This window comes from Amphibalanus amphitrite, unplaced genomic scaffold, assembly GCF_019059575.1.
Source record: "Amphibalanus amphitrite isolate SeventyFive unplaced genomic scaffold, NRLGWU_Aamphi_draft 000001F_arrow, whole genome shotgun sequence".
Lineage (NCBI taxonomy): Eukaryota > Metazoa > Arthropoda > Thecostraca > Balanomorpha > Balanidae > Amphibalanus > Amphibalanus amphitrite.
Genome location: NW_024881499.1, coordinates 920,426 through 948,194, shown reverse-complemented (window position 1 = coordinate 948,194; position 27,769 = coordinate 920,426). Strand labels below are relative to the sequence as shown.

Sequence of the window (27,769 nt, the reverse complement as noted above, 5' to 3'; positions counted from 1 at the left end):
CGACCCCCCCCCCCCCCACACACACACATTAGAAGCTGGAAAACGCCGCACACATGCGAGGGTTAAGACACGTGCTTGCTAAAACTTTAAAGCATGATATCCCCCTCCCCCCAGCACCACCACCACCAAAACATGCAGACTTAGGCATTGTTTCCGGCCGACCTGCCAGATCAACAACCTCCGTCATTAAGTGACGACCATCGACCGCCATTCCCGTTTATAAACGTTAGCTGCCGGTCATCACCCATCGTCAGAACCCCTGTCCGTGGATCCGGCTTTGCAAATTATGGCAGTGTCCCCCCTCCCACACACACACACAACACGCCACGGTTAGATCCGCTTCCGAGGTAACGTGTTGGCCGGTACTCGTCACGCGGTGCATGGCGCTTAATTGCCCTTGTGCTAAAAATGGCACCAATCGACTCACCAGCATCTAATCTTACTTTCCCAATACCCATTTGACCTCTCAAGGTCATGCGATGACCTAAGGTCATTTGTGGGCTATGTCGAAAATACACTTGCACAGCAGTTCTCAAGTAGAGCGATTGACCGAATTCCAAATCAAAGCACATCATCGGGTAGCCCATAGACCGTAGTAACTTTCCTTAGGAACCGCTTCTCGATATGTGACCCCGTTTGACCTCGGCAGGGCAAAATGTACAAATAAACGAGGCTACATACGTCGCAGCCCGGATTCGGGACACCTTCGATCAAGCTGAAACTCGCACACAATGTAGGTCCTGAGTCTGACATGCCCCATCAACAGTCCGAGTCATTCGATGGCACTCCCAGCCGTTTGACCTACACAGGTCAGCAAAGGTCACGTGGCCCAAATTTGCACAGCAGATTGTGGCCCACCCAGTACAGCTAGAGCGCTAAAAATGGCACCAATCGACTCGTCAGCATCTAATCTTACTTTCCCAATACCCATCAAATGGGGTATTTGTGCCATTTTTAGCTCTCTAGCTCTACTGGGTGGGCCACAATCTGCTGTGCAAGTTTGGGCCACGTGACCTTTGCTGACCTCTGTAGGTCAAACGGCTGGGAGTGCCACCGAATGACTCGGACTGTGGATTGGGCATGTCAGGAGTCAGGACCTACATGGTGTGCGAGTTTCAGCTTGATCGGAGGTGTCCCGAATCTGGGTTGAATCCGTGCTGCGACGTATAGACTATGGAGTGTCGTTTTTTGTACTTTTTGCCCTGCCGAGGTCAAAAGGGGTCACATATCGAGAAGCGGTTTCTAAGGAAAGTTACTACAGCCTATGTTCTACTCGATGATGTGTTTTGATTTGGAATTCGGTCAATCCATCTACTCGAAAACTGTTGTGCAAGTGTACAGGGTGTCCCATAAGTTCGTTCTCACCTAAATTTTACGTTTTTAGGCTCTCTTGCTTAAAGGCACGCTGAAATTGGTTCGTTACTGGGCTTACGTGGTTGCCATGGCTGGTAGAAATATGCTCCACAGTAACTAATTTCTGAAGACAAAATAATTTTTGCTAGAGAGCCCGTTTCCTACACAGACGGTTAACGCCGCAACATAGAGGTCTCCAATACGGGTACGTCTCGGTATTTAGTCAGCACGTGACCATTCGCGACGATTGAAGGTGATTGAGGCCTACCAGTCTGCAGCCAATGTCCATCGCTAACTGGACGCACAGTCAACAAGTGACACCGATGATTTGTCGGGAGTCAATCACTGCAAGTTTATCCTCTTTCCAGTCAGCCCTCAGGAGTGAGCCATGTGGCCAAAACTGTGTGGCGCCAAAGTGGCCATCAAAAAGGTCAAAGGGTAAGAAAGTTGGTAAGCAGACTTTTCAGGATGGATTACCAGCTGTCTAAGAGTGTTCTTTCGGGGTACATAACTCAAGGTGACTTCAGCTTTGCTTACCGGAGGGCTCAAAACAGTCAAAAACGTCTTACTCGTAAAATGGCCAAACATGAGTTTCGTTATGCCTGAGGCTAAAAAAACTAAAGGGCTGAGGACATCAACCAGGTCATCTGGACTAACTAGTCCACGTTCGAGATGAAACACCCGTCCAAACCCGAAAACAACCCCATAAGGGCGAAGGAGGAGGCCTCCGTTTCGTCCCGTTATGTTCCTATGCGAAAGGCCAAGGTCACGGTATTGTGGGGTTATAGGCGTCCAGACGCTGACCAGGTTGCGATTGGTGTCCCAGAAACAGCTTTGGGAAGCATAATGCTTTTCTAAGAACATCTGGGAGGAGTTTCAACCCTCAAGCTGAACTCAAAACGCGAGTATGAACACATTTATAGAGGAGAAAATGGCATCCGAGAGGTCGTAGGCCCATCTTCAGGCAAGACAGTGCATCAGTGCACAGGTCAAGCAAAGCTTAAAAGCGGTGCAAGGAGACTGTGACAGGCGTTTGTGGCAAGACCACATGCCAGGCACCTCATCGGATCAAAATTTCATAAAAATTTGTTGGTTATGCTGAAAATTAGGCTCGTCGAAGCGTAGCGCTGTTCCAGGGGCATTCCATGTCAACCGGGACAGCCAAAATCGGCCACCTCTGCGATTTTGTTCAAACTTGGGCTGGGGGGATCCGTGCTATCGTAAGTTATATCGGACGTGGCTGCGAAACTTCTCTCGGTACGAAACTTCTCTTGATCGGAAGAAAATCGGAGGGATGAAAAAGAAAGAGCGGCAAATCGGAGCTACGTTGTACGTAAGTTGTTTCGCAGCGTTTAAATGCCAGTTTTACTACGATTTAAATGCCAAGCAGATCAGCTGACCTCGTAGTACCATGTCGATAAGGTCGAATTCCCCATACGTCTATAGTGTAAAAGTGACCCCTATTGCAAATGGGCTGTCAGGGACATCTCCTCCTCTGTAAATTTGGAGGGATCATGTGTCGGCATTCCCACGTTCGTTTCGGAGTCCATCTGTTCCATTTGGAGCCCGTCAGTTGGCGTCAAGAGTTGGCGCAGCGAGCGCCCCGAAGACTGCGTCTGCGCACGAGGCTTCGCGATGGAGGAGTATTTTGACGAAATCGCCCTCGCTGTATGTATGTATGTATGTATTTACGGCGTTAACTCATCCCTTTACCAGACCGAGGTCCAAGGGCTATTCTCGAGTCAGAGTCAAAACATATTGGACATGCAATGATGAGAAATAAAACACAAGCAAACGTCACGCACACCAATAAAAAAAGACATCATTGCCGGATACGACCCTCCTGCTCGGACAGCACACTATGTCACCTCTAATAAATGTTGTAAGAGTTTGCGGCTAAACTGCGCAGCAGACATGTCCAAAAACTCTCTAGGTAAAGCGTTGTACCCGGCGGCTGCGCGGTATGCAAACTGCCTCTTCCCGGTGGCCGAACCACGAATGTTGGGAAGGCTGAGTAGGTGATCCTGCCGCGTACTGCGGCTGTGGTCGACACGTTCGGCATTGGTGACAAACTGGGCAGCAAGAGACAGAGGCTCACCAGTTCGTCGCATTTTGTGTAAAAGGGTTAGTGTATGGGCTTGGACCATGACAGAGGGATCGAGCAAGCCAAGGGATGCGCGGACAGATGAGATGTGGTCGAATTTCTTTTTGCCGGAGATCACACGGGCTGCAAAGTTAAGAATTTTGTTGAGGACTGTGAGGTTCTTTGCAGACCCGTTCCCGTAGACAGAAAGGCAGTAACGGACATGGGACAGGACAAGGGCTGATACCAGGATTGGGAGGATGGCGGTAGGCAGGTAGTGGCGGATGTGGGAGAGACCGGTTAGGATACCAAAACACTTTTGCGACAGTTTTGAGACATGCGCGTCCCAGGTAAGAAAACGGTCGAAGGTGACTCCCAGGTTTTTGGCCTCTAAACATGGTTCTATGAGAGTTTGGCGAAACGATACCGTGAACTGAGGAATGTCGCGTAAATTTTGTCGTGATCCGATGCAGAGAAGTTCAAACTTCTTTTCGTTTACTTTGAGGCCGTTTGCGTGGAAATAAGCGTCAAGTGACTGCAGTGAAGTCTCAAGCTTGGAAGTCAAATCAGATAGTGAGGATTTTGGTCCTGAAATTAAAAGTTGGGTGTCATCGGCATATTGAATGATAAAAGCGTCCGCTGCGTACAAGCTAAGGTCGTTGACGAAAATGCTGAACAATAAAGGCCCGAGAGACGAACCTTGAAAAACTCCCTGATTGATATCTAAAGTAGAAGAGCTCAGTGATGCTGAGATAGAGACGCTTTGAGTGTGGCCGGAAAGGTAATTTCGAAACCATACTGTTTCAATGCCGTACAGCTCCAACTTTTCGAGCAATTTTGAATGAGGAATGACATCAAAGGCTTTGCTAAGGTCAACCAAACAAAGAAGTGATATGTGGCCCTGATCAATGCCAGCAAGTGCTCTGTCGGATATCTGGATAAGGGCTGACTCAGTTGAGTGGTAAGGTCGGAAGCCGTGCTGCGTGGGAGATAGAAGGCAGTTGGTGGAGAGGTAATGTTGAAGTTGGCGCTGGACCACCTTCTCAACCACCTTGGCAATGACGGGGAGGATGGAAATAGGACGGTAGTTGGAGGGATTGTCAGGATCACCGGATTTCAGGATTGGATGGATCCGGGCATGTTTCCAGGTGGACGGGATATCGCTAAGGCTAAGACAGGTGTTGACGACATGCAAAAGAACAGGTCCTATGTCGCTAAAGGACATCTTAAAAACTCTAATACAAAGTCCGTCAGAACCACACGCGGAAGAATTTCGCATACCAAAAACAACACGTCGTAAGAATCCGAGACTTATAGGGTGGACAGCAAAACCACATGCTCCGACACGCGGCAGTCGTACAGGTAAGTGTACAGGAGTGTCGTTCACATCAGATTGTAGCTCTGCAGCAACATTTGAACCGACATTGACGAAGTATTGGTTCAGCGCGTCAGGACTAACGCGGGGACAGACCGTCTGCGTATCGCGCTTACCCTTCATTACTTGGCGTAAGTTTCGCCACACTGACGCCGGCCCGTCCGCAGCGATCCTCCCCTCGATATCGCATCTCACATCGGCCCGCACAGCCGCCCGTACCGCTCGGTTGGCGGCCCGGTATTCATCCGAGCTGCGCCCACGGGCGGCGAGCGTCGCAGCCCGCCGGGCCATCAGGTCACGGGTGGCTGCTGACAGGGGCGGCGCGGAGGGGTTTCTGATTTTGATCTCACGGACGGGAGCATGACGATCAAGGGCACATCGTACGGTATTGGCAAGGCCATTCCACTTGTCAATTACACAAACAGACGAGTAGACGTGGCTCCAGTCGCAAGACATAAGGTCAAGATGGTAATCGGCAACGTTAACGTCACGCAGCATTCGAGCCTTGGAAACGGTAGGCTTGCGTCGGAATCGGGGAATGTCACATATCATACGGATGAAACGGTGCGGACTAAAATGACAAAATCGAGTGCCTGAGTTGACTACAAAATTGCGGTTAAATTACGCTGCAGAAGAAATAGAGGGACTTGTTGAGAAAGAGGAGGCCGCAGTGTGCCGACGACTTTAAACTGTACGCCAACGCCAAGACCAAGGCAATCAGAGGGCGCTCAGATGATCGGGAGGTTTCAATTGATCAGGGACCCACCCATAGAGATCTTATAATATAGAGATGCCCATACAATGTTAAAACACTCAATTTCGTGTCGTTTCTTGGGCGTTTTTTAAGTAACTTTTTTGAGCGCAGGTAGCTCGTGAGGCTCTTAAACACAGACTGCTTCGGGAAGAAAGCAAAAACATAGATTGATGACATCATGCAGATATATTGGACGAGTGTACCTGTACTGCCTATAGTAGAGAGCAAGTATAGTATGTAAATAAATATATTAAAAGAGACAATTATATATAAAACAGGACCGGTTTCGTCTAAAAAACTTCTACAGCGTTTTTTAACCGCTGAAGAAGTCGTTATAGACAATAACGGACAGCTGTTATATAATTGTCTTTTTTAATATATTCATTTACTATTTGCTCTCTTACGGATGACATCTTGGTTATTAAGGCACTAGGCATAGATGACCGAAGTGTCGCAAGAAAATGTTTTCAAAAGTAATATGGTGTAAATAGCCGTTTTCGTGATTGACCTGACCTGCAAGGTCAACCAATGACCTAGGACCTTAAAATTAGGTATCATCGGCTTCCTCTCGTCACGGGCAACACGCTCGTTTTTTTTCCGCGAAGCTCTAGCTCGATCAGGGGCGAAACGGCAAGGGGGGGTCCAACGGACCCCCTTATACGTTCGCGGCTGGAAAAAACACCAATACGGGCGAGGGTTAACCCTCGCCCGCACATGGGGGGTGGTTGCCACCCCCCCCCCCCCAAGTAGTTTTTCTGCTCTGCACTCAACATTTTTAGAGCTTGAAGGCTGATTTTTCGTATAGCTGCTCCTCCATCCTTTCTTGATGTCAACTGAAAATTTCAAGTTTCTGTGGTTTTTTGTTTCGGAGATATGACCTTGTTTTTCAGGTCATGTCATGGCCCAAATGGCCAATTCTCAGCATCTTGCGTTGGCTATGGGCCTTGTGAGCTTTTCACACCTTGATTTCGGCCTTTTTTTGCCATTCTTACCTCCAATCTATCATGCTCATGTTGTTCGACGATGTACAGATGTCAAGGTCAGGGTCAAGGTCAACCTAGGTCATCTAAAATAATTGCGTTTTAGGCAAGCTAAATTTACTTTTCGTGAAGTTTTTTGACTGCATTTTTGGTAACAGCTTCTCAAATCATGATTTCATGTAATATGGACACATAAACACTCGGTGCACACATCAGTATACCTACACACAGACCTTGACCTCGAAACCTTGCACAGACCTTGACCTACACACAGACCTTGACCTTGACCTCGAAAGGTCAAGGTCAAAGGTTGACCTCAGGTCACGTGACCTCGAGGTCATCGTGTATATCATTCGATGCGTCTTGACGAGCTGAACACAATGAGACCATCCGCGCGGCTGTATCTTGTTCCTGTACGGAGTTATTGGCAAAAAAAAACTTTGGTGAACTTTGATGACGTCACATGACCTTACAGCTGCCCAACAGCAAAACTGACCTCAAGGTAGTGAAGGTTGATCGTATATGAAGTCATGTATGGTATATGGGGCCATTCCGACCCGTTTTAGTGGTAAAAACAGGGAGTTGATTTCTCCCCCATTGACTTATAATGGGGAGGTCGAGAAATTGACCTGACCTTAGGTCATCGATATCCAAATTCCGAGATAAACAAATTGTAGCTACTAATGACCTAATAACATCTTGCGATTTTCAAAGGCCTCCGACATCTACTGTAGCTCTGGCACGGTGACAAAGTTGCAAAAAAGTGGCTTGATGTTGGGTCATTCAAAGTGACCTGGTGACCTGACCTTAAAGTTAGGAGGTTCAAACTTGCACACCATGTGTAAAATTGATGAGAGAATAGTCGTACCAAATTTCGCGGCGCTACGCGCCGCGGTTTTTCCGCTATCCGCGAAAAACCTCAGGGGGGGGGGCGGATATCCGCCCCCCGTCGGTGCGCGTGTTAAGACTTTCAATAGGTCAATGACAGTTGTGGAGAAGATAGGGACCCGCTGTAGTTTCTAGAATTGAGATTGTATGACCTACCATGAACTCAAGAAACAACTAACAAGCCAACGGTTATTTGTGTGCAATATATGGAGTGTGTTATGGCAGATAAAAACATGATCGGCACGAGGGTACAATTTTGTCGTGGTCCGACGCTTTTTACATAATAATACCCTAAATACCCAAAGTGTCACGCATAGGTGGCGGAACGGGGGGGGGGGCACCGGGGCACCGTGCCCCCTTTGATTTTGGTATTTGACATTGGCGTTGCAACTTGCAATTCCCTATTGGCGCTGCATGGAAAGATGCGACCAAAAGTCGGCAGTGCAGCCTCCCTTCATTAAAGGTGTTCCGCTGCCACTAGTGTCACGGAAAGGTATGACATTTCAGTAAACTTGGTTGTGTATGCAATGCGGTCTGGTAGGTGGGGGTAATGGCCCTGCCTGGCGCCCGAAAAGGGGGCACGACCCCGGAGGACCTGCCGACCACTGCGACTCACTGTAGGTAATCATTGTACTAGCACTATATAGATTTGAGAATTTCATGAACGCGCTTACGCTTCATAGGTGTACGTGAGTGGTAAGTCCTTAAATAAAATTAATTATTGTAATATTTAGTAGAAAAACAGCAAAGTATCGGGCCACTCATTCGAAAGGTGGAAAACCTACTATAAAGAACTACTAAAATTCCTGTTCCTCAGGTATCAAAGGACCAAACAGGTGTATATTAGGTACCCGCTATTCCGTCGTGAAAACGGCTACAATGAACCTAATTTGCCAAATCTACACCAAATATGTGCCAGATTCCCGTCTTGAAAGCAGCTTCAATAAAGTAAAAATATTAGCAATCTTTGTGACGGAGTTTTGCAGAAAAAAAAACATATGTTTGTCTCGATACAATCAATGCATTCAGCTACAGAGCGACAATGGCAAACATCTCTGCAAATTTGGCTCTGTATTGTCGACTAAAACGCATCGACTAAAAAAATCGACTAAAAATCGACTAAAAAAATTGCATCGACTAAAACGTCATTTCTTCTTTTCAGTACTGTATAGTCTGGTAGGGCATAAGTGTGGTCATCTTCCAAGAATGTTTGGTCATCTTGCATCCTTGCATGGTCAATGAAGTACGCCGTTTTTCTTGGCACTGCACATTTCAATAATCGAACGCTGGGACCATACGTTCTTATCACGGCCCTGTCACAATCCGTTGGAAGCCACTGCAGGTTTTCCGAGCACTTCCGTCCATTGCCTGCTCAAGACTTAGAAATTTGTGGAAGCTGTTCGGCGACTGTTCAACGCATCCTTCAACACAACACTTATTAACCCATCACTGAAGAACTAATAATACGGTGTAAAAAAGTTGACAAAAAATCGACATTAAAATATTCATGATGACCTCACCGCACAACCAATGATATCTCTTAATACACCCCAGTACCGGGAGCCGAATTTATAAATCAAATAACTAACTTTGGAAAATACAGCGATACTTCAATGCTATCCCAACGTCAACTTCCATTCCAATATATATCCCATGGGATGTTTCCAACGTGTCCGAGAACATAAGAAATTATTGCAACAAAAAAAAAACGTTTAAAGTGGACTAATGTGATCCTTTATTTCTACACTTCATAGAATGAAGAAATACGTATAATAATCATTCATTTTCTTTTTAGAAGAGGGTACAGACACAATTCACGATATTCAAAGAGCGTAATTTCTTGCTTAGAAAACGCCCAAGAAACGTTAGGTTTTTTAGTACCTGGGCATCTCTATATTATAAGATCTCTATGGACCCACCAGGTGACCAGGGAACCCTCTGATAACCAGGGGTCCTTCCAGTAACCAGGGACTCCTTCAATAACCAGGGGCCACTCAGTAAACGTGGGCCACTCAGGTTACTGCATGAGACAGGAGTCCCTTATAACCAGGGACCGGCAAGGTCTCTCAGGTCCGTTTTTGACAAAGCTGTTATTGATGTCATATGCGAGCCCTTTGCCACCAGCAGAGGGCCCTTTCAAGCCTTTTTAGGGCCGTTTAACGTCTCTTGAGTTTCCTTTGAGGCTAAGGGCCTATTCAGCAGCCGAGGTGTCTTTGAGGCCTTTTTGAGGGCCTCTTAACGTCAGCTGAGGACCGTAGGACGCCATCTGAGGACCGTTTGGGGCCTTCTGATGGCCAGTAGATGCCAACTGAGGGCTCTCTGACACCAGCTGAGGGCACGCTGACACCAAATGGGGGCCTCCTGACACCAGCTAAGGGCGCTTTTATATTTGACACGAGCTCAGGGCCCTTTGACGCCCTTTGAGACCTTCTGAGGTCCGTTTGACGCCAGCAGAGGAACCTTTGGGGTCATATGAGGACCCTTTGCTGCCTTCTAAGCGGCCTTTGAGGCTTTTTGAGGGCCGCTTGACGCCACCTGAGGACCGTTGCGGTTGGACTCCAGTTACGGACCGTTTGAGGCCTTCTGATGGCCATTTTGCGCCAACTGAGGGTCGGGGGCCCTCTGACACTAGCTGGGGGCCCTCTGACACCAGATAAGGGCCCTTTAAGGCCTTCTGAAGTCCGGTTAACGCTAGCGGAGGGCCTTTTGAGGCCAAATGAGGGCCCTTTGAGACCTTATAAGGGCTCCTTGGGGCTTTTGAGGGCCGCGTGACGGCATCTGAGGACCGTTGTACTCCAGCTGACGACCGTTTGAGGCCTTCAGATGGACTTTTGGCGCCAGCTGAGGAGGGCTCACTGACACCAGCTGGGGGCCCTCTGACACAAGCTAAGGACTCTTTAAGGCCTTCGGAGGGTCGTTTGACGCGAGCTCAGGGCCCTCGGACGCAGGTTTAGGGCCCTTTGACGCCCTTTAAGGTCTTCTGAGGTAGGTTTAACGTTGGCTGAGAGCCCTTTGAACCCATCTGAGGGCCCTTTGAGGCCATCTTGTGGCCCTTCATTTGGCCATCTGAGGGCCCTTTGACACCAGATGAGGGCCATTTGACGCTAACCGAGGGCCCTTCGAGACCATCTGAGGACCCGGTGACCCCATCTGTAGGCCCTTTGAGGTCTTTTGAGGGCCATTGAAATTTCACCACAATACCCCTGGCTGCGCTACTGGGCATTTATGGACTCGTATGGGCCTGCTGGGGAACGAGATGGGCCCTCCCGGTCTTTTTAATCATTATTTCAGTTGATTTTACATGGTCTTCGGCGGTCTAAAGATTAGGGGCCCCAACTCGAATGGGGGGGGGGGGGAGGCCCGTGTGCCTCTCCTGTGTGCGGCCTTGCCGACACTACACCGCTTCCCCTCCCTCCGCCATAAACGCACCGCTGCACTGCTAGGCGCCGACAAATACGGACCGGCGCCGCAACCGGCTCCCCCGCGGCCTGCCTCGCGTTGACATAGCCCTTCCCGAACACCAGTGTAACCCCCACGCGGCCTAGGTATCGCCGCGCCCACCTGTCCGCGGCGCGGCCTCTGATGGCGTATCGGATCATTGATGGTGCGATACATGTTTTGGTCAGATTTTCGCAATTAACGCGGAAAATTGCCCAAAACACTTTTTAAATTTCAAAATTGAAAAAAAAATAATAATTACAAAAATGATATGAAAGTGACCGTTTTCAACGTGTAAATTTAAAACGCTCTAGCGCAGCCATTTTTGAAGAAATCGACTTCAAATTTTGCACACGTGTTCATCAACCATATTTGTTTAACCATAGACCACTATATATCTATATATAGTGGTCTATATAGTGGTCTATGGTTTAACATATATTTCGGTTTTGTGAAAATTTTGAAAATTTCTTATATTTTTCTCTTGAGAAAGAGGTAAAGCTTCGCTACGATCGGCCTTCCGATCGACCGAGAAGATTCGTAAAGTTAGTTCGTATCTTCACCATTTGCGATACAACTTGCGTATCTACTTAGACTACGATGTGATGGATCCCTCCAATATCTGTTCCGATTCAACTTACGTTTGATCGCAACTGCGAGGTGCCTTGCGATCACATGGATCCCCCCAGCCATACTTGTTGGCTATTGAGTGAAACCTCTGAGGGTCAAAGGATTTTGTCATATGCCCTCGGGCTACAGAGATACAAGCCGCTAAACTTCTGCTTTTTTAGCAGGATTGGACGTGTATTGCAATCTTGAAAGATCTATAGCTTGAACATTTTCGAAGCTATTAATTTCAAACATACTGAAACGTGTACATAAGGAGTTATGCTAGTTAAATTTGGCAATTTTAACATTTGTTGGTGATTTTGAATTTATTTTATTTTGAATTATTTTCTTAAAATCTAATTTGTGAAAAATGGGTAGCCTTCGATTTTGCTCAAATTTAGATATTGTCATCCACTACACGAAAGGCATACGTGCTGAGAAAATTAGAGTGGGCCAACGATAACTTTGGATGATATAGCAACAAGTAGTGCAACGTAGCACGGCGATGGAAGGGGCGGATTTCGCCAACCCCACCTATTTTTCGCCAATAACTCACGCCATAATTATTATATTGACGTCAAACTCTCAGCATCTGTCCAGAATTGAATTGCAAATCCTCCCGTGCAAGCAACAGGTAAATCGCTCCACAACTTTTCTAGTAATAGCGGTGTAAAGTCAAACATCTTGCCGGAGCGGCGCGGCGGCCGGCGCCGGCCGTTGCCGCCTGAATGGTAGACTGTGCCGGCGCGGGACGGTTCCATCTTTGCACTGCGCTTCTTACCGCTGATTATGATCGATTCGTGTCAAATTTTGTGTGAAGGCTTAAAAATGTACAGGCAATCTAATGGTAAAATAAATACGAAATCAACTGGTAAGAATTGAATTATTAGGGACAGGGTGCAAACTGCAAACACAATCTGTGACTGAAACGTTTCCCACGTCGGCCGATCCCCGCCTTTGCCGGCGACATCTTACTCTCAGCAGGCACTAAGTGCCAAATTTATGGTTAGATTAACTAGAGATTCTCATAACACTACAAATGTCGTATAAATGAAGAAATAGGAAAATCGGCCAGTAACTCTTAGAACTATGGGCGTATAAACGCAAAATAGTCACTATAGCAAATTTCATCACGATTAGGGGAAGTTGGGGGAACGCCGAATACTTTTTTTCTGACGCCCGTAGCACGCAAGGTAGACAACATAAGCTATTCTTGTTGGCGTCATTCGAGAGGCCAGTCTTTTGTCTTTCAAACATACCAGGCGCATTTGATGAATTCGCATACCGTTAAGCGCACAAACTAAAAATATCAAAGAAGTGACTTTTTCGGCGTTGCCCCGGACTGCCGGGAAAGCCGAAAATGGGATAAATGATCTACGAGGAATGCTGACATTGATGTTTTGCCAATTTATCTCAAACTTTATCCGAAAGCTGACACGCGTTTTAAGAGCTTGAGGACGCTTGGTGCACACTGGAAGTTATAATTGTGTGATATAGTAAAAAATGCTAGGCCGTTGTGCCGGCTGAAAGTGTAATTTGTTTGACTAAAAATACGCGTTGCTATTCTACAGCAGTAAAGTCCACGTAGCGTGCTTTAACGTGCGTAATTGCACGTTTTCGGCATTACCCCAGCCAGCCATACTTTCATTTGCAGGCCCATAACTTTTAAACGTGCTGTATAAATTTCAAATAGGCAGCACACTTATGCAAAGACATGCTGAAGATTACTTGACCGAATTGGCCAGACAAACGGTAGCATAATGAGTAAGAAATGCAGCTTCAAAGGCGCATGTAGTACAATGGAAACGTACCTTGAAAACGCTTTTGGCGCCCTCACAGCCGAAGTATTCCAAATGACAACTCGTAACAAATATGCGATAATTGTAGTCACTTAAGCTTCAGAGCATCACTGAGACGTGGCATCCATGTCGTACGGTTTTAGAAATATCTCGAATTTCGGCTTTGCCCCAACTCCGGCATTGCCCCAACTTCCCCTAACCTTATTTGATCTTGAAGATATTGATCTAGGGCCATGAAATTGGCACACGATTAAGTTCCCCACCGCCCCAACTACAATTCAATTCCGTTTTTTATACCTTTTTTGGCTAAACCGGGCCTTTCTCCCCTAGCGCTGGGAGTCAGGCGTATTTCCTTTTTGCAACCAAAGAGAGGCGCTGCCCGGAGAATGCCCAATTGCATCATTAAAAAAATGGCTTACATCTCCGCGATGACCAGCTATCTTCGTGGCTTAGTAGTTAGTGTGCCGAGTGTAGCCACCTCGTAATCTAAAGGTGGCTGGCTCGTGGCCAGTCAGCCTCAAGTGTTTTAACACGCATTCGTTTTTTAAGTAGCATCTGGCCAGCCGGCAAATGTCGTGAGGGCTTATGTTCGTATCTAAGTAGCATTTGGCCAGTCGGCAACTGCCGTGAGGGGTGTACATATTTACGCGTGTTAGATTAGGTCAGGTCACGTCAGGTCAGGCTAGGTTTAATTTGGTTTTGGGTAGAAAGAAGTATCTCCGGGTAGCGCATCTCCTTGGTTGCTAAAACGAAACACGCGAGTGCCAGACATTACGAAGTCCAAAAAACAGTTACGTAGACGTCGGCCCATTCTGTATTTTTTTTTTATATGTTGTAACTAATGTATGGGAGAATAAAATATGTAAAAATAAGCAAAATCGAAGGGTACCCATTTTTCAGAAAAATCAAAATTTATTTTTTGAATTTTAATTTAGTTCATTAATTAGGTAATTACGTCAATATTGTTATCCTCAAATTAAAGCCTGATCTATTCCCTCCATTTCACACTTTGTCTCATGGTGATATGTCTAAAACTTCAATGGTTATGACGCTTTAAAGATGATAATGTGCCTTGCCTAAGTCAATGTTTAATGACGTGTATCTCGGAAACGTGACGTCATATCTTGACAAAAACATGTCTCCTTTCTTTTCACATATAGATGAGTAGTTTCCCAAAGTTTTGCAAAAATCGGAGGAGGTGAGGTTCAAAATGGCCATTTTTTGTCTCACTTGACGTGGAATGCCCCTCCAGCCTCGAGGAGCTCACGACGCATGTCAAGTCAGTCTGGATTAACTTTAAGCCTGCTATGCAGCCAAACATGCCGGTTGGCATGCCACAGCATGTGTTCATGTGTTTGCCTATTAAATGGGGAGCACATTGAGGGATCACAAATATATCAAGACGCAATGTACTCTGTTTCACATGCAAATATAATGTGAGAACGAACTTATGAGACACCCTGTATTTTCGACATAGCCCACAAATGACCTTAGGTCACCGCATGACCTTGAGAGGTCAAATGGGTATTGGGAAAGTAAGATTAGATGCTGGCGAGTCGATTGGTGCCATTTTTAGCGCTCTAGCTCTACTGGGTGGGCCACAATCTGCTGTGCAAATTTGGGCCACGTGACCTTTGCTGACCTCTGTAGGTCAAACGGCTGGGAGCGCCACCGAATGACTCGGACTGTGTATTAGGCATGTCAGGAACTATACTGTGTGCGAGTTTCAGCTTGATCGGAGGTGTCCCGAATCTGGGTTGAATCCGGGCTGCGACGTATTGAGCGTCGTTTATTTGTACATTTTGCCCTGCTGAGGTCAAACGGGTCACATATCGAGAAGCGGTTTCTAAGGAAAATTACTACGGCCTATACCGGGTGGCCCAGAAAAAACGTTCCCAACTTTAAATCAATATTTCTCAGAAAGCGATAAAGACACAACATTGAAACTTGCAATAGTCAATGCGGCATATATGCTCAGTAAATGGGATGATTTTTATGTTATTCGGTCAATTACTTTTTGAACGGTTTGTGTTTCTAGCATGCTATGTAAAAATTACTTTTTTGCTCAGATGTTTACTAAAAAATGTGAGTGAACGGGCCACTTCCATCTCGGCACCACGGCCTGCAGCCATGACTGCTACTGGCAACTAGTCTCATTGATGGTTCAGGCTTCAGGGTGACACATTCCCTCTAGCTTTTTTTCCTTATTCGGTCGATTTACTCTTTGATCTTCTTGAAGAGAAGGCGATCAGCAGTAACCCATGCACCGTGCCACTCTTTCTGCTCGAAACAGGACTTAGTGTTAAAACGAATGGCATCCATTAACAACATTTTGGCTCAGTATTTGAATATTTGGTACATAAGTGGGACAAAAATATTTAAAATGATAACACACGTGCTGGTTTCATTAATTAACATGTTCTATTTTTCTTTTCTTTTTCTGACATGGTAGGTCTAAGCCAATCATCACTACCGTTCAACATCGGCAAAAAAAGCAAAAACGTCTTACTTAATTCAACATAAGATTGTTGGTTTCGTATATCGTTGAGAGCTGCTGCGAGGAGCATGATAAATGTAGGAAGTATCATTAGAATTGTACGGTAATTGGGCGTGGTCCATGCGACGACTGCGCGTACGGTAATTGGGCGTGGTCCGGTTAAATGTACGGTAATTGGGCGTGGTCCATGCGACGACTGCGCGTGCGCGGGGCCGCGCGGCGGCTGCGCGTGCGCAGGGCGCGGTGTGCGTGCGCCTGTCTGTTAGACTGTACCGCTGTGTCATCGTCTGCGCGGGTCAGCCGGCCCGCGCGGCATTCTGAAATAGAGTGGCAAACTGAACAGCTGTGTTCCTCTACAACTGGCGACGAGGAAAACGGACAGCCAAAGGACGGGTGCTGGACAAGGCGTGGTCCCGGTCGCCGCGGACGGCTCTGGTATTGAACCCGTTGGGCACCGAGACTTCTGCTGCAGCAAAATGGGTGAGATCGAACCATTTAATCCCGATACGGATTCATGGTGTGAGTGGGAGGAACGTTTTGTGTTCCTCTTGGAAAGTAAGGAAATCACTGATGGTACCGTCAAGAGAGCTCGTTTATTGACTGCTTGTGGGAAGAAGGCGTATACATTGTTTCGCAGCTTAGTATCACCGGCTGCACTGCATGATAAATCGTTTGAAGAGCTGTTAGAAGTGATGAGAGCTCACAAAGACCCCAAGCCATCGAAAATATTGAGCAGATTTCGATTTAGCCAGTGCCATCGTGATCCGTCTCAACCTGTTGCAGACTTTATCGCCGAGCTCCGCAAGGCAGCAGAGCACTGCGAGTTTGGAGGCACACTGGAGGATCGGCTGATGGAGCAGCTGGTGTGCGGCATCGCTGACGAGCGCATCCAGAGGCACCTCTTGGCTGAGCCCCAGCTGGACTTCTCCAGAGCTCAGCAAGTCAGCCTGTCGCTCGAGATGTCGAGTAAGGACGCTCAGGTCATCGCAGGTCAGTCCGGGGGCACGGGCCACGCCACTGTCCATGCTGCTGCAGCGCAGGCGAACACAGAGCCTTGCTGGCGTTGCAATCGTGCGAATCACAGTCCAGATATATGCAGATTCCGTAACTTCAAGTGCCGAAACTGTGGCCAGTTCGGCCACATTCAGAGAGCGTGCAGGCGCCGCCCACGGAAGTCGGCCACTTCTGGGAGGCGCCGTCAGTCGGCCAACAATGTCACCGGCTCCGGCGATGAAGAGGACTGGGAGAGCTGGGTGGAAGCCGAAGAAGCAGTCGGCCAGATCCGTCGATCCACTGACACCGGCACTGCTGACGTCAGACAGGTGGGTGGCTCACTTCCGTTCACGTGTGATGTTAAACTGCAACAGACTGATGTGACAATGGAGATCGACACAGGCTCTAGGTACACTCTCATTGGAGAGAATACCTTCAGCATGTTGAACTGCAAGCCTAGGCTGAAAGAGTGTAGGGTTCAGCTACGAGCATATACACATCAGCCCATTCCTGTGCTCGGGGAATTTTGTACGTCTGTCGAGCACAATGGTATGACATACCCTGGTATGAAGGTGATCGTGGTGAAAGGCAGCAGATCCAGTCTCTTGGGCAGAGACTGGTTGGAGGCTATCCGAATCAACTGGTGCGAGGTCAAGGCGGTCTTCAACTCGGCCATCGATCAGCTGAAGGGAAAGTACCGTCAAGTGTTCGAGCCGGGTCTCTGGGAGTTAAAAGGGGTCGAGGTGAAGCTAGAGGTGGACCGTTCTGTGCCCCCCAGATTTTTCAGACCCAGATCCCTGCCGTACGTCTACAGGGAAAAGGTGGAAGAGCAGATCGACAAGGACGTCAAGGCGGGCATCCTGGTGCCGGTGCAGCACAGCCAGTGGGCTGCACCACTGGTTCCAGTGCTGAAAAAGTCTGGTGAGATCAGGGTATGTGCCAACTTCAAACTCACTGCCAACCGTGCCGTCAAACTGGATCAGTATCCCTTGCCGCTCGTTGAGGATCTTTTTGCTCAGTTAGCGGGAGGAGTGATTTTCTCGAAGATTGATCTGGCACAAGCTTACAACCAGATTCCCATTCATAAAGATTCGATGGATGTTTTGACGATAAGTACGGCTAAAGGGCCCATGTCCTACACTCGCTTACCATTTGGAATATCAGCTGGGCCAGGGATATTCCAACGAGAGATTGAAAAGGTGTTGAGCGGCATGCCATCTGTTGCCGTGTACCTCGATGACATTTTGGTGAGCAGTAGGTCCACTGAAGAGCACCTGAAGACGCTGGACGAGGTCCTCCGCCGCTTGCAAGAAGCTGGACTGAAGGTACGTGCATCCAAGTGTCAGTTCATGATGCAAAACGTGGAGTATTTGGGGCATCTGATCGACAGGAATGGCATCAGACCGACGCCAGCCAAAGTGAGAGCTATCAGGGATGCTCCAGTTCCTAAAAGTGTCAAGGAGCTGCTAAGTTTTCTCGGAATGGTGACCTACTACGCAAAGTATCTGCCCTCCCGTGCTGACAAGTTGGCCCCGTTGTACGAGCTCCTCCGGAAAGATTCCAGATGGCGCTGGGGTACCGAGCAGGAGAAGAGCTTCCAGTGGGCGCGGAACGCCCTGACGTCGGACTCATTTCTGGCGCACTACAGGAGTGGCCAGCAGCTCGTCTTGGTCTGTGACGCCTCTCCCGTCGGCATCGGCGCGGTGCTGGCGCATCGAGAGGCTGACGGATCAGAGAGGCCTTTGGGGTATGTATCGCGTACTCTGACAGAGTCTGAGCGCAGATATGCACAGATTGACAGAGAAGCTCTAGCCATTGTGTTCGGCGTGTGCAAATTTCACAACTATCTGCTCGGGAACCGTTTTAAGCTGGTAACAGATCACAAGCCGCTGTTACGACTGTTCGGAGAACATCAGGACTTACCGACCATGACCTCTGCTAGGATCAGACGGTGGGCGCTGAAGCTGTCGACATACAGTTACAGCGTTGAGCACAGACCGACTGATCGCATGGGAAATGCCGACGCTCTGTCCCGTCTTCCGTTACCTTTAGGCAAATCAGGTGAACCGGAAGAGCTGGTCTTGATGGTGGACAGTCGCGTAATCGACGCAAAAAAGATAGCCCGACTCACAGCTACGGATCGGACGTTGAGCAGAGTGCTGCAGAGTGTGCAGTATGGTGATTGGTGTGAAGGTGACGATGTGCCAAAATCATTTACCGACAGGAAACTGGAGCTGTCAGTCACCGCAGGCGTCCTCATGTGGGGACACCGTGTCATCATTCCAGAGAGGGCACAAGGCGAGGTACTGGCCGAGCTACATGCTGCCCACCCCGGGATGAGGCGCATGAAGGCGCTGGCACGAGGCTACGTCTGGTGGCCGGGCATCGATGCCGCCATCGAGGAAGTCGTGCGGAGCTGCCAGCCATGCCAGGAGAGCCGCCCAGCACCGGACCGCGCACCGCTGAGTATGTGGCCCTGGCCGGACCGCCCGTGGTCCAGGATTCACATTGATTACGCTGAGCCGGTAAGAGGACGATACGTATTGGTTGTGGTGGACGCTCACTCAAAATGGGTAGAGGCTGAACTGTGTCACAGTATTGGCTCGAGGACCACCATTGTTCAATTGAGAAAAATGTTTTCACGCTGGGGCCTTCCTGATGTTCTCGTGTCAGACAATGCGACAGCATTTACTTCTGAGGAGTTCCAAGAGTTTTTGCGTGGGAACGGCGTAGAGCACAAAACGATAGAACCAGGACACAGTCAGGGGAACGGTTTGGCAGAGAGGATGGTGAGAGAAGTGAAGCTGGCGCTGCAGCGCTCTGGCGGGGGACAATGGGATCTGTGTCTCGCAAATTGGCTCCTTCATCAACACATTGTCCCTCAGTCAACAACTGGTGTTCCGCCCGCAGAGCTGATGCTTGGCAGGAGGCTGCGGAGTAAGCTGGACCTTCTACGGCCGAGCATCCGGGCGACGGTGGTCAAAGGTCAAGTGAGCCAAAAACAAAACCATGACGGTAAGCGTACGCTTCGCACTTTTGACATAGATGACCAGGTTTATGCAAGAAATTTCTCAGTGGGTCGTCCTTGGGTACCCGGCTTTATCTGTGCGATCGATGGACCGGTGTCGTATGTGGTACGATTAGAAGACGGGAGATGCTGGAGACGTCACATCGATCAACTTCGTGAAAGAGGACGAGAGCCAAAAGAGATCGATCTCCAGGTCGATGAACTGAGACGCCGACCCCTGTCCACAGGATATCGTCAGCTACCTGACCTGAGCCGGAGCGGAGAGGTGACATCTGGCGGCGGCGCTGAGGGAGCTCACTCTGGCTGGCTACCGGCTGCCGCCGACGCTGTTCAACGGCCGCCCGCCGCGGCGCTCGTTCGGCCGCCGGCACCTGGTGCTGCCGTTGGGTCGTCTGCCGAGCCGCCTGCTGGGTCGTTTGGCGAGCTGGCTGGTGTTGCTGCTGGGTCGTCTGCTGAGCCGACTCAGCGCGAGGTCTCGGGCGCTGCCGTTCCGTCATCGCCGCTATCTGGCCGAGTGCCGCTGTCGCAATCTCAGCGGACGGCGCCGGCGCCATTGTCGCGGCCCGATGACGCGTCTGTTTCTACGGGCAACCGCAGTGAGCTCGCGCGTCGCTATCCGGTTCGTGTGCGGAACAAACCAAACTTTTACGTGGGAAAGTAATGTACGGTAATTGGGCGTGGTCCATGCGACGACTGCGCGTGCGCGGGGCCGCGCGGCGGCTGCGCGTGCGCAGGGCGCGGTGTGCGTGCGCCTGTCTGTTAGACTGTACCGCTGTGTCATCGTCTGCGCGGGTCAGCCGGCCCGCGCGGCATTCTGAAATAGAGTGGCAAACTGAACAGCTGTGTTCCTCTACAAGAATATATGACCTTCTCGGAAAATGACCAAATGAATGAAAATGATTATTTATTGATGAATTGATGATATTTCGGTCACAGACCTTCGTCTAAAAGACGAAGGTCTGTGACCGAAATATCATCAATTCATCAATAAATAATCATTTTCATTCATTTGGTCATTTTCCGAGGAGAAGGTCATATATTCTAATGATACTTCCTATAAGATTGTTGGCTTGAAAATGATGGTACAGTGTTATAATTTGGCATACCAATGCGCAAAGAAGTGACGCAAACGTGATGAAAATTTTGGCTCGTTAGTTGCACTCAAATTTGAGATATACATAGGCCTCCAAAGTTCGGAACGTTTTTTTCTGGGCTACCCGGTATGATACCCGATGATGTGCTTTGATTTGGGATTCGGTCAATCGCTCTACTCGCGAACTGCTGTGCAAGTGTATTTTCGACATAGCCCACAAATGACCTTAGGTCATCGCATGACCTTGAGAGGTCAAATGGGTATTGGGAAAGTAAGATTAGATGCTGGCGAGTCGATTGGTGCCATTTTTAGCGCTCTAGCTGTACTGGGTGGGCCACAATCTGCTGTGCATATTTGGGCCACGCGACCTTTGTTGACCTCTGTAGGTCAAACGGCTGGGAGTGCCACCAAATGACTCGGACTGTGGATTGGGCATGTCAGGACCTACATTGTGTGCGAGTTGTAGCTTGATCGGAGATGTCCCGAATCTGGGATGAATCCAGGCTGCGACTATGGAGTGTCGTATATTTGTTAAGAACTGTTAAAAATTTGCAAAGACCGTGCCTCAGGCTATCCAGAGCCGTCCGTAAGTCACATGACCTAACCCGCTCACCTGACCGTGACACTTGCGAAGGCGCCAGGGGCAATGTTTGGCAGGCGTAACTCGCACCTGAACGTGTTGTCTACTATGATAGAAACTCTTTGACAAAGCGTCATCGCGTTTAAGTCATGGTGAAGACTGGAATGATGTAGGGAGTCAAATCGAATCCTCTGTCCTAATCCCAATCGAAAACCTATGGGGAATCGTGAAGGAGGAGCTCAGCAAGATTGAACCAGCTCCCACAGAAAACGGACTTTAGAGGAACCTGTGAAAGGTGTGGCTTAACACACGCTAGACATCTTGATATATGGGATGCCAAAGCGAATGAGGGAATGGGTAGGACAGGGCAGGGGATAAATCGCTAAAGAAACCATGACCCGGGGGCTCTTTGTTTATTAATTATGGCGGCGAGCTGATGGAGGGGCAACTAATCTCCAGACACCCTGTAGACTTTCTTGAGCAGGCTGCAGGTATACCGGGTGGCCCAGAAAAAACGTTCCGAACTTTGGAGGCCTATATATCAAGTTTGAGTACAAATAACGAGCCAAAATTTTCATCAGGTTTGCGTCATTTCTTTGTGCATTGGTATGCCAAATTATAACACTATACCATCATTTTCAAGCTGGCAATCTTGAGTTGAATTAAGCAAGACGTTTTTGCTTTTTTTGCCGATGTCAAACGATAGTGATGATTGGGTTGGACGTCCCATGTTATAAAAAAGAACAAAAAATAGAGCACGTGAATGAAACCAACAGAAACTGGTTCTTATTTTAATTTTGTTGTCTCACTTAGTTATGTGCCAAATATTCAAATACTGAGCCAAAATGATGCTCATGGATGCCATTCGTTTCAAAACCAAATCATGTTTCGAGCAGGAGTGGCACGGTGCATGGATTACTGCTGATTACCCTCCTTCCAGTAGATCAAACAGTAAACCGACCGGATAAGGAAAACAAACTAAAGCAGACTGGTTCCTGTGCCAGAAGACCACAGAATAGCTTATGAAAAAACAACATTGCCAGCAGATGACAACAAAAAAAAACTGGTTGAAAGCTACCTTTTCCCGGGAATGTCAGCCAGGAAAGCATTTGAGCCACAAGATGGCTAGAAAACTGGAAACTTCTTCCGATGCCACTGGCACAGAGCCATCATGGTTGCCTGAGGGAATGTGTCATCTTGAGACCCGAACCATCAATGAGACTAGCTGCAGAAGTCATGGCTCTAGGTCGCGGTGCCGCGGGGTGAAAGTGACCCGTTCACTCACATTTTTTAGTAAACATCGGAGCAAAAAAGTAATTTTTACATGACATGCTTGAAACACAAACCGTTTAAACAGTAATTTACCGAACACCATGAAAATCACACCATTTACTGAAAATGTGTGCCGCATTGACTATTCGAAGTTTCAATGTTGTATCTTTATCACTTTCTGAGAAATATTGATTTAAAGTTGGGAACGTTTTTTTCTGGGCCACCCGGTATGTATGGGTGGATAGTTTAGTACGTCCACGGTCCAACCGACTCAGCTTCCGGTTCGACAAGGCTCAATGGAAAGGTGTAGGGGAGAGTGGGGCACTTTCGAGCATGGGACATTTCGTTTTCAGCAGTTTATCTGAAAACGAGTGACTGCACGAGACCAAGGTAAATTATGAAAATATGCCTATCATTGCCGCCCCTCGTGTACTGTAGAAGACAACACTGTACCTGCTGTCATGTTTGATAAACACGCAAAGTTGTAATGTTCGTGCGCTTTCCAAACTTTTCTCATAACATCCATTTTCGTGATCCTGACTCGGAAATGTGGCTCAGCTTTTCAAAATTGGGGGCGAAGAAGCTCACTCTATTCACGGAACTGCTTCAAACTTGTTTATTGAAAAAGTTTCATTTTTCAACACATTTCTTTTTATTATATTTTACAAATAACGTGGTGGGGAAGGATCGTGCACGCATTGCCTAGGGGCACATTTGTGCATATTTTTTTCGTTTTCGCGATTTATGACTTTATCTGTAGTAGGTTTCACTTATGACGCTCGCTTGACTCAGTCTCGACTGCTTGCGACGTCGTGACAAGTACATAATTCACGCGACCTTGGTAAGGTCGCGTGGGCCGATGGTCGGCAGTTGGCACATTCTTGTTGGCCAGCCCATTCTTTCTACATTTGTTGTGCAATGCATTCTTGTCGAAAGGAATCAAGTGAAATGACCCCCTGTCAATTTTTGTTGGTAAATTTCTGGTAATGCCCGGTAATTGTTCGAACTTTGCAGGGCGCACGAAAGTGCCCCACCCCTTGCACGAATGTGCCCCATACCTGGGGCAGGTTCGTGCAAACGTTCAGAGTTATTAAAAGTCATTTTTTTCTACTGGAAGCGATAATTTCATAGGATAACTTTTAAGAGGAAAATATTTGCAATAGGTCTTTTCCATACTACAATCAACAATTTTGTCATTGCACCAACCAAAGAAGAGATCAATGGATTTATCTTTTTTTTGCACGAATGTGTCCCTCTCTCCCCCATAACCGAGGGGCGCTATGCGCTGCAGTAGAAGGGCATGTGGGCACGTGGAAGGTGCCTGCAGTGCCAGTCCGACTCAGACTCACCGCCATGTTGCAGCAGTGGTGCTGGGCCTGATTGCCAGATAGCCAGTCCGATGCGAGTCGGTTCGTAGGTATTAGCGCTGTCGTGCACAGCACTCCAACTGAACAGTACAGCGCATCATCTGGAAACAGAAACGCATGTCTGCATAACAGTGTACCATTATCAATTGAAGCAGTATCATTTGTAGCCAAACTACCGAAGGCTCTGGAAATTTTTGGTCACATTAGGTGTAAAATTGGTGCCCAGGGAGGGCCTGAAAGTTTGGTGGCGAGTGGCGATATCTGCTATACATAGGTATTTCGGTGCTCCACGACTTCCGCGCCGGGCCGGGGAACGGGGGGGGGGGGTGTCTGAACACCCCCCCCGTCTAATTCGGCTCCTGGGCCACGTAGTGACACGCGGTAAGCGGCATTCGAAAGAGCGTAAAAAATAATGACGGAAACACTTCGATCATTTTTGGGTCAGGTCAAAGGTCAGGTCACCAGAGGTCACCAAAGGTCAAATGTTCACTATTTCAACATTTTGGAAACTGCCAACGGCTATCTCGGGAACCGATAGAGCTACAGCGCCGCGGAAAAGCGCATTCGATAGCCCTTTTACAGACCTTGCTGAGTGATGTTCTTCGATTTGACCTCAGGTCAACGGTTTAGCCTCCAGAGGGCAAAAACTCCAAAAATAGCCGTTTTTACGAAAAACGTTTTTTCGGTAAATAACTTTTGACTCAAAAGAGCCATGACATTACTTTTGCCAGCATCGTGTTCCTCTCGTCGAGACGCGTCGAATGAACTGTAATTTGACCTTGAAAGGTCAACTTGAAAATTTGACCTCAGGTCAAGGTCATGACCTGACCGGAAAAGGTCATGTTGCATATCAGTCGATCCGCAACGTCGAGCCGAACACATCTAAGGCGTTTTCAGCGCTCTAGCACGTCTCTATCAGAAGTTATTAGCGAAAAACTGTTGGATTCTGTTCGTGACCTGAGATGACCTCGGGGACATAACGAGGGGTCACAGTTGCCATTTTCCGGTTCAGTGTGTCCATTTTACCTACATCTCGATGTTTGAGAGTGTCTAGAATAGCGTTCGTGCAAAACAGACTCTTTTCAATTTTCTCCCATTGACTTATAATGGAGAGGTCGCAAAATTGACCTGACCTTAGGTCACCGATATCAAAATTCCGAGATATACATTCCGAGATGATGTTGCTCTAATCAATCGCTGAAAGTTTCAAGGCAATCGATCAATCGGTGTAGCTATGACGAGCATTCTTATTTTTTCTGAGGTGAGGTCACTTGGCGTGACCTGGTGACCTGACCTAAGGTGACCTGGGTCTGAAATTTTCACAACATGTGCGGATTAGATGAACAAACAGCTGTGCCAAAAAATGGCGGCGCTCCGCGCCGCCGTTTTTGAGATATCTGCGAAAAACCACAGGGGGGGGGGGGGGTGTTCAAACACACACCCCCGGCCCGGCGCGGGTTAAGAGCTTCATTTTACCACCCATGCTAGTGCTACCGATTTGATAATGTCTGCCTACTTTACCTACTTTGTACCTACTTTATGCATCTTTTCCGCACATGTTGTGAAAATTTCAGACCCAGGTCGCCTTAGGTCAGGTCACCAAGTCACGCCAAGTGACCTCACCTCAGAAAAAAATAAGAATGCTCGCCCTAGCTACACCGATTGATCGATTGCCTTGAAACTTTCAGCGATTGATTAGAACAGCATTATCTATAAAATTTATATCTCGGAATTTTGATATCGGTGACCTAAGGTCAGGTCAATTTTGCGGCCTCTCCATTATAAGTCAATGGGAGAAAATTGAAAAGCGTCTGTTTTGCACGAACGCTATTCTAGACACTCAAACATCGAGATGTAGGTAAAATTGACACACTGAACCGGAAAATAGCAACTGTGACCCCTCGTTATGTCCCCGAGGTCATCTCAGGTCACGAACAGAATCTAACAGTTTTTCGCTAATAACTTCTGATAGAGGCGTGCTAGAGCGCTGAATACGCCTTATATGTGTTCGGCTCGACGTTGCAGATCGACTGATATGCAACATGACCTTTTCCGGTCAGGTCATGACCTTGACCTGAGGTCAAATTTTCAAGTTGATCTTTTAAGGTCAAATTATAGTTCATTCGACGCGCCTCGACGAGAGGAACACGATGCTGGCAAAAGTAATGTCATGACTCTTTTGAGTCAAAAGTTATTGGCGAAAAACCACTTTTCGTAAAAACGGCTATTTTTGGAGTTTTTGCCCTCTAGAGGCTAAACCGTTGACCTGAGGTCAAATATGAGATTATTAGCCAGAAAGGTCTGTAAAATGGCTATCGAATGCGCTTTTCCGTGGCGCTGTAGCTCTATCGGTTCCCGAGATAGCCGTTGGCAGTTTCCAAAATGTTGAAAACCTTTGGTGACCTCTGGTGACCTGACCTTTGACCTGACCCATAAAAATGACCGAAGTGTTTTCGTCCTTAGTTTGGACGTTCTTTCGATTGCCGCTTACAGCGTGTCGCTACGTGGCCCAGGAGCCGAGTTAGAAGGGGGGGGGGGGTGTTCAGACACCCCCGGCCCGGCGCGGAATCTCAGAGCACCGGCCCGGCGCGGGTTAATAAAATAACTTGGGATAAGTTGCAAGTAGGTATACCACATGGCCTTCACTTCGTTTTATATGAATATTGAATAAGCCTTGGTTGAATAATATTAAAGAATCAACGAAAGGATGACTTTCAAAATTTTTGAGTACTCACGTTTTTGGGACGACGAGTTTCTTGAAATATTCTAATGTTACATAGCTATAATTTTCGTTTGAATAACCTAAATTAAATGATAATGATGCACTTGAAAGGAAATATGTAAAACTTTATTGCTGTATATAGACGTCACCACCACTACTCAGACGAGCTGTAAAATCGTAGGCGCGTGACAGAATTACGTCGGTATGCGCTGAGCACGTGACGTATATATCAGAAGTATTCGCTGCTTTATTACGAGCGAGCGGCTAAGAGTCTTTCAGTATATTCATTATTATCTTATCCATGCCTATATTACGGAAAAATCTCATTGCACAGTATTTTATTTATTTATTTATTTATTTACATCGTGTGCTCATCCCTGAAATCATGGCCTAGGCCATAGGGCTATTCTTAAGCACGAGTCAGAACACATTGAAAAACCAAGATAAAAACATTCACGCAAAAGCATTCACATGACATTCTCACATACAGAATAAGAATACTCAGGTCGATTCCGATGAAAGCATGGTAAGATCAGGACTCGTTCGATAAGTGCTGTCAACCATTCAGGTGGCGACACTGGCGGTCGCAGCCGCTAGCAAAAGGGGGGGCCAAAGTCACACTCGCGGGACATAACATTTATCCGTCACCGGAGGGGGGGGGGGGGGGGGGAGTGATCGGCTAATTTTTTACGTCCACGAGGCGCCGCGTGGTTGGCATTACTTATGCTTCATCCATCTCATCCTTGCGTGATATCTTTAAGCTCAATGTAAGGCAAAATCACCAGTTCCATTTCTCGTCCCACGGTGTTTCCACCGGTCAGGCCACTGCACGGTGCACCATGACGACGGATCGGTGTAGCATATGCTGGAAGGTCGGGCACGCGGATGCATGACCTTACCACTATACTCGTAAAACAATTCGGAAAAGTACAGATACC

The 27,769-nt window shown here is 47.8% G+C and overlaps 2 protein-coding genes across 6 annotated transcripts in view; one reads left to right on the top strand and one right to left on the bottom strand.

Moving 5' to 3' along the window:
* The window catches only part of LOC122382929, a 72,371-nt gene extending 45,369 nt beyond the window's left edge, over positions 1–27,002 (bottom strand). The window contains exons 1-2 of one of the 2 annotated variants that reach the window (XM_043368941.1): positions 26,845–27,002; positions 24,092–24,210 (exon numbers count right to left, since the gene is read on the bottom strand). In XM_043368941.1, coding sequence (XP_043224876.1) covers positions 24,092–24,097 — 6 coding nt within the window. In that variant the 5' untranslated portion in view covers positions 24,098–24,210; positions 26,845–27,002. The remainder of the gene's footprint in view (positions 1–24,091; positions 24,211–26,844) is intronic. The other variant, XM_043369030.1, reaches the window with a different exon arrangement.
* Positions 15,949–20,644, top strand: LOC122383081 (uncharacterized protein K02A2.6-like). Of its 4 annotated transcripts, XR_006256801.1 has the most exons (3): positions 16,330–19,294; positions 19,680–19,784; positions 20,025–20,644. XR_006256801.1 is itself a non-coding variant. In XM_043369233.1 (2 exons), exons 1-2 carry the CDS (start codon positions 16,253–16,255, stop codon positions 20,456–20,458), a joined length of 3,903 nt encoding a protein of 1,300 aa, XP_043225168.1. In that variant the 5' UTR covers positions 15,949–16,252; the 3' UTR covers positions 20,459–20,644. The 4 variants fall into 4 exon arrangements, 3 of the variants coding, with proteins under 3 accessions (XP_043225168.1, XP_043225370.1, XP_043225249.1); XM_043369233.1 differs by adding an exon at positions 15,949–16,256 and having other exon boundaries at positions 16,560–20,644; XM_043369435.1 differs by lacking the exon at positions 19,680–19,784 and having other exon boundaries at positions 16,330–17,098.
* Positions 27,003–27,769: the final 767 nt, after the last annotated feature.